This window comes from Aptenodytes patagonicus, chromosome 1, assembly GCF_965638725.1.
Source record: "Aptenodytes patagonicus chromosome 1, bAptPat1.pri.cur, whole genome shotgun sequence".
NCBI classification, from domain to species: Eukaryota; Metazoa; Chordata; class Aves; order Sphenisciformes; family Spheniscidae; genus Aptenodytes; species Aptenodytes patagonicus.
The window spans coordinates 89,225,445-89,237,591 of record NC_134949.1 but is presented as its reverse complement, the minus strand read 5'-3'; the positions used below and the strand labels follow the sequence as shown (position 1 = coordinate 89,237,591).

Here is a 12,147-nt window from a genome sequence, read left to right as displayed (position 1 = left end):
CAGTTTGACAACTATAGGTAGGAGCCATGCTGTGAGAAAGCAGAATTAATATATTAAGTCTTGACAAGTAGTCGAATAAAGATTATTATGTTTAATTGTAATCAAGCCTTTTTGATTACATGGGATGCTTGTCCAGGAGATGAGTCAGAGAAGGATGCTGCTGTTACAAGACTTCAGTTTTGCTGGCTTCACAAGCACAAGGACACATTTTGAAGGCAGTGTTCTGGGATCCACATCCAAATAAAACTGCTCTGGTCTCTGCTACTTGTGCTTTTTTCATCTCTCCACGACCCTTTATCCCAAGCATCTCAGCTTATCCGAGAGAACCACAAAATTGTTCCACATCTCTCTCCCTTCCATCCCACTCTCTCTCATGGCCATATCCCTTATTCAACTGTCCATTTTCAGCAACACCATCTATCTACTTCCAGTCTTATGACATGAAGAGACCACATGAGGCTCCATCTCCTTTCACTATGGTACTACTCTGCAGCTCCAGTTTGATCCCTTATGAATATGGGACAAGAATCCTTTTCAAAATTACCTGGGTAACGTAAAGGCAACTTTCCTGACCCTGTCCCAATGAGTCCAACAAAACTGGAAAACAACTCTTACAAGGAAAAAAAAAAAAAATCCTTCCATCCACACAGCCCCTGAACTCAATCTCACCAGAATTTTCAAGGGAAAAAGAAAAAAAAAAAAAATCAGCTTCATGAACAAATCTAGCATGGAAAATTTAGGCTGGAATAGATTTTCAAAATTCAAAGTTTGGAAACTAAAACACTGTCATATTTAGTAGTGGTAAAGCACCTTAATTACACATGACATTACCAACCTTAATAGAAAGTTGACAAAACAAACAGATACATAAACAATAAAAGATACATATCTTGCTTATAAAGTGCATATGTTTTATTCAAACATACTGTAGTTTTAGGTCTTGTCTGGTGGAAAAACTGTACATGATAAATTAATCTGATTCATTATAAAATCTGTTGATATTTTACAGGAAGTGTAACATTTTCCCTTCCATATACAAAGAAAAAAAAAAATTTCCATGGCATCTTTATGAGAGACTCAGCCTAACACCATTTAATTAAGTACTGGAGTTAGCACAAAATTACAAATCAGGACTCCTACTCCCATCAAGTCACTTAAGAGATAGAAAAGGTATTAGACACCTCATTCTCCTGGATTTGGAAATCTTTTAGCTACATATTCATAAACCCTGCCCTGATCCTCTTCACTTCGTACAATAAGAGTGATAGGAAATACAACACAGTAAGATGATAGAAACCCTGAAGGGAAATAACTTAGAATCAAAAGGAATTTTTTTAACATGATATATAATTAGCTTGCAATATACCAAGAACAGTTTGTTAAAGTTTCTTGACTTAAAGCAGGCACTGCAGACTGCTGCACTGAAATTTATTAAAAACTCCTGCATTTCAGTAGACACAATGTGCAAGACCAATGACATGGGTAACAATGTTACTATTAATAACCACATTACTATGCATGTCATCAGTCCCAAATTCACACACATGTACACGTCATAGGTTCAAAGACCATCAAATGTCAGGAATCTCATTTACAGTCTCCCTAGAAATGAATAAGCGCTTGTAGAAATGCCACTATGCTGAATCCTACCACAGAGAAGAGAACCGTATGCGGTGAAGATAGAAATGCTCCTCTCAGAAGAACATTTCACAACCCTGTGTTCTGTGCTAACCTCGTACTTGTTTATCCTTACTGCAGTGAAAGCTTTGAACGCACAAACTGCACATGGACTTTAAGTGAACGCTCAGGAGCAAATTCTGCCCAGAGAGGCAGGATCTTAATGCTTGTGGCAACATGATCAATCTTTTAATTTGCTACAGCCAGAACGGAAACTGAGTCCAAGCAAAAGGTCAGAACAGGCATTTTATATTCTCTGTTAAAGGTGGGGAGGAAAAAAATGTCTTTGAGGAGCAAAGTAAGTAGCTAATGAGACACAGCACTGACAGCTGGAATTTAATAAGTATCCACTTCACAAGGAAAATTGGTCTTAGTAATTAAATACAGGTATCATACAAAGCTTCTGCTTAGAGCCAAACTTCAAAATCCTTCTGTCAGTAGGACTGAAGGGGTTTTACATCCCAGGTAATATAGGGGTGAGTTTGCCTGGGAGGCTAGTCCTAAACGAAGGGGTTAATTGCATAAAATTCACAGTCATGTCAGTGGTAAATAATTCCGAAGGGACTTGTTCAGATAGTAGTCTGGCATTACTGAAAAACAGACTGCAACTAAAAAGACCTGTTATAAAGTCCACCAAAACCCGAGACACATAAAAAGTTTATTAGTCATTGCAGAACTAAAATGCAAACAAGATCTTTTTAGAGGGATCCAAAATTCTTTATGCTCCAGGTCTGTAAGGCCATAAAACTCTACCTGAGAAAATGTTAAACAATCTTCTAATTAATCACAGGATTTTATAACCTCTCACAAGCTGTAAGTAAAATATTAACAAGGTAGGGAGAAGGAAGTCCTCTTTGTACTAAGCATGATTCCTAACCCCGCTGACATACCCCACTAGAGGAACCAGGTTAGAATTTAACGTCAAACTGAGATTATAATGGATACTAGCACACAGAGATGCTGTTTCATTTATGGGACTGCATTCCCGTAAATGAAGGTATAAGTCTAAATTACTGGGAGCATCTGGGAGAGCAGAGTCTAATTGTTTTTCTGTAATTTGTGACACCACCATCAAAATATGACCACATAACATATTAACATAGTAAAACGCATATCCCTAAAAAGACATCTTGAGCCTCACTTAATTAGCTGTCCAACAGAACATTGCTGGTATCACAAAAAGAAAGCAGTTTAAGTATCTAGATGGTTGATGTGTTTTTGCCAGCTACATCCAATAGATTTGCTTTTACCTAGGTATGCATAACACAATTACACAGCTGTATTTACCTCAGTGTAAAAGAGCACTGACTCTGCAATACATGTTTTAACCTACCTCATAGTACATAGGCACATCCTTAACTTTTTTTCCCTTTTGATTCCCAGATTCTCTGATCTGCAAGGAAATAAAGCATTCTACTGTGAGAAGATTTTAAGTTTACACAAATTATTTTACTCATTATTCCCATTTGAAAACACTACACTCACACTCCAAAATAGTGACGTATCATCTTACAGTACCCCTGTACCTTAGGGAGGGAACTTTTGTGATCAGCACCTTGAAGAAAAGTCTGTAACAAAACCTCACTATTTACAGGGAGCAGAGCAGCTTATACAGTAAGCTTTTCTTTTTCCATTTTTAACTCCTATGAATTAGTGTAATTTTTCAAAGTTCCACAGAGTAATTAAACTGAATACGAAATTTATAGTTACCACAGACCAAAGAAGTTAGTACCTAGAAGTGAGATCTAGGGTTTGTTTTGTTATTAAAAGTCCCGTTCTTGGAATACCTGTCTGAAAATGTCTTCACGTGTTACCACGCTGAAGAGCTTCCGCTGTGGCACCTGCACAGCAAGAGACAGGGCCTTGGTGTGGACTTCATCCTCAATTTTGGTCCCAACAACGAAAGCGATGCTAGGCTTCCAGTCATCCTACTTTCCAAAATAAAATATTTAAGGTATTAAAACACAAGCAAACAAAAGTGCTTCTCTGCAGTTTCAAGGAATAATCCTGTAGAGATGGTTACTCCCTTTAAGACATATTCAACATCACTGTAGTAATCATACTGAAATAAACTGCATACAACCCGAAAAAGCACATACTACTTTGTCCCAATTCTTTCTGCCGTCAGGTGGCAGCATTATGCTATGGAAAACACAAACGCCTAATAAGCTCCACAAACCTCCTCGCAGGCAAACACTGCATTAGCATCACACAAAGATAAAATAACTTTTAAGTGTCATTTGCAGGTCAGTAAGCAAACAAGAAGTGAGCTTTGAATATACATATTATTGTCATGTAATATATATTATCGTGATTACTTGCTCTAGAAAAAAAATTAACTAATTTCAGCTCCCTCATCCCGGGAATTAGATAAAGCCCTGGATACTATTTTTCTGAAAATTGGAGCATTATTTGTATGATGTTTTATCAGGGTATATTTACGCACACAATGGTTCTTATGCGGTTTCACTAAGTATTCTGAACTAAGAAAAATTATTTATCAATGGCCAGTTATATTTCACTACAATATTGACAAATGAAAAACACTGCAAATGTTTGAAAACTGCTAGTAAAATACACATATTTTTATGGAAAAAAAAATCTGATTTCAGCATTAAACAAATGCAGAACAAAAGAAGATTGGAACACATTATTTAGTGATATACATCCACAAAAGCTTCAAAATGATGTCATTTAAGCAACTTCTATTGGTTACTCTTCCATTTCTTCTGCTTTAACCTACTGGAATCCCTTTCACAAAGCCAGTGGCTATCTCCAGCACATTTACATCTCACTCCAGAGTAGTCTCTATCAGCATCAGTGGCACCTGAACCATAAGCACTTCCAATGGTTGTGCTGTACACTCTTCAGGAGTCACCAAGGTATTTTTTTTTCATTGCGCATCTGCATGTGTAAACTGCAAAGATATCAATAAAGCTGCATAAAGGTAAATATGGAAAGAGCTTCAGTAAGATCAAGGTAGTCTCAAGACATTGTCACCTGGACCAGGCTAAGCAGAGTCACGTACCAGTCCAGTGTGCATCATAGCAGGGAAAGATTTTAAAGACAAATTTAAGAGAGGGTGGTAACTTTAGGATTTTGCTGGAAATATTTTCATACGTGTATATTACGTACAAAGTCCTTGCGGAAAAGAGGAACAAAACCCAAGTTGATGGTAAAGCGAGGGAAAGGACCATTCCAAAAAAAAGTCGGGTGTAAATGGTAAAAAGATAAATTTCTTTTTCCAGTTTTACTGTACCCTTCTTCATTTGTTCCTTCTCTTAGCTGAAAAAAAGCCTACCTAAATGTTTGCAATTTGAGTAACCGATGACTTGGGATGGGAGAAAGCAACAGTTGACATAAGTCTCAAACGAGTAAATGCTTGCATGGAGGGAAACAGTTTGTCATACTCTTAAGGTAACAAAGCATAACATCACATGAATATGGCACGACGTGATTAGACATACATGCCCCATTTTTTTTAACCACAGCATATTCAGAGAAACAAAAAAGATGGAAAGATCACCTGGGTCACTAAGTGTAGTCTTCTACAACTGCAAGTAGCTACAGAGCAGATACCTAATCCAAAAGGGCCCCTACAGTTCCACACATCATAAGTTTCCTTGATGTTTTATAGCAGCACAAAATAAACCTTAAGTTTTTAAAATTAGAAAATGCAGGAGAGCGAAAGCGCATCATTGATGCTCTAGGAGCATGCAAACATGATGGAATTTATGAAAGGAGAGTGTCCAGCTGACCTGGGGCAGCAGGCACTGCTCAATGGAGAAGCGGCAGCAGCAATGGCCTGTGTGGGAACTGCACCAAGTACGCCGAATTTCTTTTTCCCTTTTCTAGTTGGGGGGGAGGACGGGGGACGATACCTCCTCCTGCCTAAAGTTGCCAAGATAGTTACCGGTGCACAGCACTATGAAAGGGCTAGGTATTCCAATATTATCGTCAAAACACATGCACAGGAGTTGCAGTTAATCTGAATTCAAGCTAAAGTTGTCATTGTGTAGCTGCCAAGAGTTGGACACAAAAACTTTACCATTCTTGGAACAGAGAGCATTTAGATGTCCATACCTGTGTGCCAACGCATAATTTTCTAGGCTTTCAGAATTGAGATTGAAATGCCCTCATGTGGCAGTATCCTGGTGTTCTCAGGGCTCTCCAGCAGAGACAAAGCCTTTAGAACAACCGTCCACCTGCAACATGAGCTAAGGGAGCGACTGATACCACTATGCTGTCCTCTTCAGTAAGGACCACCAGAAGAGGGGAACGAGGCCCAGTAAGTCTCACAGACAGGTGCTGAGAGCACAAGAAGAGCAAGACTCAGGAATGTCAGGTTCCACCCTAGATGCTAGGGGAAGCATGGTCCAGCAGAAATATAGAGCCTGCTCCCACAGCCTCCTGCAGTTCTTCAGATATGCGAAGAAATCTCCATCACAGAGTCCTAAAACCTCTGCCTTACGCCTTCTTCAGTTCCTCCTTAAAACATGCTGGTATCTTGGTGCCCACAAATTACACCTGCTTAGCACTGATTAACATCATCCTGCAACAACGATGTCTGTGAAACCTGTCTTCCAGGGTAAGTCCTGCTTACGAAAAATGAATGTTTCAAAAAACTTAGGATTTACCCAAACACAAACATTCTCAGAAAAAGGTATGCCCTCAGCAAAAGGCATGCCCTTGACATTAGTGTGGCACATCTTCTCCCCCCCCCTCCAAATTCTCTGCTTCAAAGAAACAAGCTGCTAAAACTTCTTCACAGAACAGCTATGAGAATATTTATAGCACAGGCAAAACACTGGCTAATACATTAAGAATAAAATACATGGAACAAGCCTCTACAAGATAACTGGTAGTGAAAATTATAACCCCACCTAACTTAATTCTACAGAAGTATATGCAACTTGATACAAGGTCTTTTGCGTAAAAATTTAAACAGTATTAGAGATAGCCCATACCTCCCTAGCTGCAAAATGAAGAAAAAAATATTTCTTTTGTAAAAAAGGCGCAATGCCTGGGAATTGGAACTAGATAAATACCAGAAATAGCTACACAGACTTTAACAGGGAATAACGATCCAGAATTCTCAGTGACTAACAGCATGTCATCTATTTCCAGGCTGACCAATTTTGAAGCCCTCGAAGATCATTTTTCAGAAAAGCTGAACATTGAGAACAGCAACTGAAGTCAGTAAGGGCAGCGAACGTGCAGCGTTAGTATGTAGTTTAAGGTGTTTAATTGACTATGCTCTTTTCTGACCTTAAAAATCTATTATTTTTGCAATATTGCCCTTATATTATCAATACTGTAACAGTATCCTTAATGTTCAAGGCACTGAAAGGACAGAGAAGAAACAGACCCTGCTTCTACAGCTCACCACCTAAAATCACAACATAAAAATGAGAAGGAAAAGTAGTAAAATGTATATGGTTACTTTAAAAATATTTTCTCCCTCAATATACAACTGCTCCTCTACTGAGTTTAATTCTTTCAAATGTTACTGTAGAAGTGAGACCTGAGAAAGGATCTGAAAGAGGATAGATTAGTGACTCTAAGGCTACCTCAAATGAGGTTCCCAGCTTAAAGAACAGGATAGAGAAAACCATAAAAATAACTACTGGAAAAGCATGGAAACAGTTTAGGCAGGCTGCCATTGAGAGTATAACGCAAGCACTACGTACTGTGAACGAAGACGACCAAAATGCAGGGAGTAGATAGCCCGCAGGATCAACAACGCTGATTCAAACATGAACGAAAAAAATTGAAACTGGAAATGTGACATTGGTAACTAAATACTCCTTAAAAAAATCTGAAACAAGCTCCACTTAAGGGGAGGCCAGACCACTCTCACTGGAAAACATCCGGTGACAATCATTGTCACAAATGACACTGTACCCCCCACCATTTTAAAACTCTTGGCCATGTCAAGAGTTGAAATGCACCAAAGTCTCTCTCAGTGTTAGAAATGACCACCTATGTGGGAAGCTTCTATGTCCCTCAGGTGAAAAGGCTCCAATCCTAGCAAGGTCCACCTAATTCTGAAAGCTCCACGTAAGCAGCTAGCAGTTTTCCAAAATCCTTGTTTTCACAAAACACAGAAGGTGTCTCATCATCTCCTGATTTTATTCTCAAGCCTCCATTGTGTCCCCCTGTAATGTGATTTTTTTCCCAACCGTTAAAAACCAGTACACAGCCTACAAATCTTATTTGTCACAGTAGTACTGGAATAGCATAGGTATGTTAAAAAAACTCTAACTTCAATTCACATTAAAGAAAAAAGCAGATGTAGCTCACAAAATTTTGTTTCCTTTTTAAACATATCTTGTTTTCTCTGCTTCATTTCCTAGACACAAAAGGGCAGCTGTTCTAGTGAAGACATTTGAAAGAGTCAGGTATATTGTTTATTTTTGCAGTACCGATTTCTAGATCTTTTTGGCCAGGAAAAGCATCAAGCAGCCGTCTCACCCCACCCCCTTTCCAGGCAATCTGAGTATCTGTCATTTTGCATCATAACTTATTCTTGTGATATTTAATGTTTTTTTTTGTTGAGGTTAGTTTTTTTTGTTTTGGTTCCTCCACCCTCCCCCCCCCTTAGGGCCACAACTAGTAGGTTCATTTCATTACAGCACAATTTCAAATTTAATTGTAATGGCTGAAGAGAAACATTTGAAAACTTAAACTCCAAACACTTCAGCAACAAACAGCAAGAGTTCTTTAATCTCCTGATTTTTAAGTAATGCCTCAGAAATAATGAGATTTGTTAGTGATTTATGAACACTTAGGGCGATATTACCTCTAGCATTCTTGCTTTCAACAACGAGGGAGCTTGTAAATCAGTAAATACAGCTGGCATTACTGGGAAAGGTTGCTCATCAGTAATTTTGTAGCCCTAACGTAGTGACTGTGTAGGGCATCACTGCTAAGAAATCTGCAAGTCCACTTTCCTTATTTGCTGATTGACACACGCCCATATTACTAATGGATTCTGGTTTTAAGAGGCTGAGCTTTTGCTGTATAATCTGGGCAGGTGAGAGAGTATCAAAACTCAGTTGAACGTTAATTCCTCTCCGAAGAAGAAGCAGTATGAATAGTAATCAAAAGTGGAGCAATCCTATTCAGAACATTTTTAATGGTTTTACAAGCTTTAATTTCAGTCCAATTTTCAGGCCCTAAAATGCCAATAAAATGAGAGAACCCATACAGATAGAAAGGCAGAGCAGAATGTGGCTTCCAGTTGCTATGCTTAGTTATACTAGCTAATAAGAAGATATAATAGATTACAATTATTTCAATTGTTAAGGGCTGTATTTGCCCAGAATTCACCTTTCACTTAGCAAATATTGCCCTTTAACTACTTAAAGCATGCAAAGTTTAAACTAACTAAGAATCCTAATTTGTATTTTCTAATTTAATTCTGCCGTGAACCCAATCAAAATATCTTGACAAATATCTGAAGGCAAATACAACTTGCAGCTCCGTGTTCTTCTGCGTAGCACATCAGAAACAAAAAAAGATGTATATAAACTATGATGTGAGGCTCTGCAAAATCCATAATTCCTCTGTACATGTTTTTAAGTTGTCTGTTTGCCAGTTTTCAGTGTGTTTAGTAAAAGCAATTATTTGGTTAGTAAATACCATTTAAATCATATTTTAGTTAGCATACCCGTCCATAAAATCTTAACACCACTGGTAAAATGACTCCTTTTCATAGATCAGACTAATAAAATAGTGTAAGCCATAAACACACATTAAAATGTGAAATTTCATTGCTCAGTCTATCTGGTACAATTTATAACCAGTTCTAGTAAATTCCCTTTGACTCCACTAAAGGGAAAGAATATTCTCTAAGTTGATACAAGTAAAAGATTTAAAAATTTAAAAATACATGAATTACCAGGAGAGAAAATTGTTTAATTGATAGGAGTTCCTGTCATCTCCCAAATCATTTCGGATTCATATGGTATATCACATACAATATTGAAGAAGAGTAAGAAATAATTTTGTGCAGTGTGTCTGGTGACACCTACAATTAAAGTTGCTCAACACTCTCTTTTACAGGCTACTTTCAGTTCCTGACCTTTATATATTCGAGTTTAAATCTTGTATGCTGTAAGATTCCTGGGGTGGGGTGGGAGGAAGGATAGTGTGGCTAGACTATTTGCAGAATGAGATTAGATTTTTAAAAATCATTTTTATCCTTTAATAAAAAACCCTATGTGATTAAGTAATTAAGATATTCAATTCCCCCCATGCTCAAGAGGAAGGAACTAAAATTTGGCAGCACAGCCATACTTGTGTCAAAGATGTGCTTTTACAGAGCACATTTATTTACATTAAGTATACCCACATTTGGCCATACTTGATGAATCTTGATTCACACATGCTCAGAAGAGATTTGTTGGCACTTGACAGTTTTGCACCGAGTATACTCCTGTCCATGACTGTAAGAGCTGAATAAGAATTTTCCTGCAATAAGAAATTTCAGTGGCTGCCCAGCATCACAGAAGCCTGAGTTCAAGCTGACCGCAGCAGGGAGACAGTTTTTCCCATGTTCCCAAGGCTCTGCCTGCTAATGGCAAGACAGAGAAAGTGGAATTAGCTTAACTGGAACAGAAAACGGTTGGACAATACCAGAATGAAGGAACCAAGGAATCTTAATTCAGCCCCCATGGGTACAGGCATTACGATAATCTTTAATTAGGTGATCGCGTATTTTTTCCTACAGAATTCTTGCCCCATTCAGTGAACATATTCAGCGTTTCTTTCCATCTGCCTCAATGTGTGGTCCTGAATAATCCTAATTCTGGCATTTCCTAAATTTTGAGTATTTTGTTTCCTACCTTTTAAAATACTTCAATATAATGGTTTGCATTTAACAAATGTAATAAATTACATGTAGAAGCAGCAGAGTAAACAAAGCACTTTGTTCAGTGAATTCACTGGACAATATCCACAACCACAATAAACACCACCATAAAAAAAAAAAAAATCGCTAATTGGCACCTTGCTAGTAAGCTCAGGAGAAAGGTCAGGAACTGAGTAGGTGATGGAGATTGAACCTCCACCCCCTTCTCATGCTTCAGGGAGGTTCTCCTAGAGTAAGGGTGATATTCACAAGCAAGAAAGGGCTCAAGCGCCTTTGAACTCTACTGAAAAAAATCTATGTTCTAGGGAAAAATGGGAAACAGCAGCCTTAGCTGAGCAGCTTACTTCAAAAAGTGATTTTGTTTGGCTAAACTTGTACTATATGATTACTACCAAATAAAAGTAAAAGCAAGTAAGCATTTAAGAGATTTTTGGACGTGTGGCATTTTTGGGAAAACTGATAGCCAGTTTAAAAGCCTCCTGAATTCAAAAGTCCTCATACTTAACCGGAACCGCTGGCATGTTAAAAAAAAAAACACAAAGCCACAGCAACAACAAAAAACACCCTCGGTTTTTTAATAGGGCACAATAGGAACCCACCAAACAAGGAAGCCGTGGAAGTCATTTGTCTCACTTGCAGAAGCAGCGCTAGATAAACACATGCTAGATAAATATTATTGTTTGCTAAACTACTACACTATTTTGAAACCAAATTCTCTCTTGCAAGTCAAGATTTATTAGAATTACATTGCTTACATAGAACCTGGAAACCTAAATATGCCTTTAGATCCTCACACGCTGTAAAAGAAGGGGGAGGGGGGGAAAAAAACCCAAAAAGTGCCTTTTAGCTGCACACATTCAAGCAGGAAAATTACAGCCTCACATTTTCAACGCTACAGTTAATGCTGTGTCAGCACCTCCATCAAATCTCGTTGTTCAGCAGTTTATAAAAAGTTCACTCCGAGCCGAAACTTGGCACCCAGAGCCCCAGAAAGAAAAGCGCCGAGGAGGAAAAGCGAGGAACCCGCCGGGCCGCTGCTCAGCGGCGGGGGGGGGGGGGCAGCTCCGCCGCACGTCGGGACGATTCACGGCCCTCCCCGGGGAGACCCTGAGGACCCCGCGGAGCCCCCCGCAGCGACACTGCCACAACCCGGCCGGAGGAGCGGCGAGGGCCGCCTCGGGCCCGGTCCCCCACGCCCCCAAGTCCCCGGGCCCGCCCGCCCCGGGCGGCCCCCGCCTGCTCTGCCCCTCGGCTGCCTTCACCTCCTCGAGGTGGGCGGACACCAGCGCGGCTTCCCAGTTCTTGGCCGCGGCCCCCGTCGAGGCGACCCCGCCGGTCTTGGGCCGCTTCGGGCCCATGGCGGTGCGGGCGGCGGGCAGGCCCCACGCGTCGCCGTGGCGACCGGCTCCCGCGGGGCGACGCCTTCCGGCCGTGCCCTCGTCGCGCCAACCGGCGGGGCGGCGGCGGCGGGCGGTTCGTGTCGTACGTGCCTCCCGCCCCCGGGCAGCGGCCGAGCCCCTCCGCCGGGGGACCCTGTGCCCGCCCGCGGGAGCCTCCGTGCTCGGCGGGGCTGGGCGCGCGTGTCCCGCCCGGAC

At 40.2% G+C, this 12,147-nt stretch overlaps 1 protein-coding gene across 1 annotated transcript in view; it reads right to left on the bottom strand.

The window, feature by feature from the left end:
- SPAG17 (sperm associated antigen 17) overlaps positions 1-11,910 on the bottom strand; it is a 124,019-nt gene extending 112,109 nt beyond the window's left edge. The window contains exons 1-3 of the mRNA XM_076348037.1: positions 11,815-11,910; positions 3,465-3,605; positions 3,011-3,070 (exon numbers count right to left, since the gene is read on the bottom strand). Of these exons, the coding sequence (XP_076204152.1) occupies positions 3,011-3,070; positions 3,465-3,605; positions 11,815-11,910 (297 nt within the window). The remainder of the gene's footprint in view (positions 1-3,010; positions 3,071-3,464; positions 3,606-11,814) is intronic.
- Between the last annotated feature and the right edge of the window lie 237 nt (positions 11,911-12,147).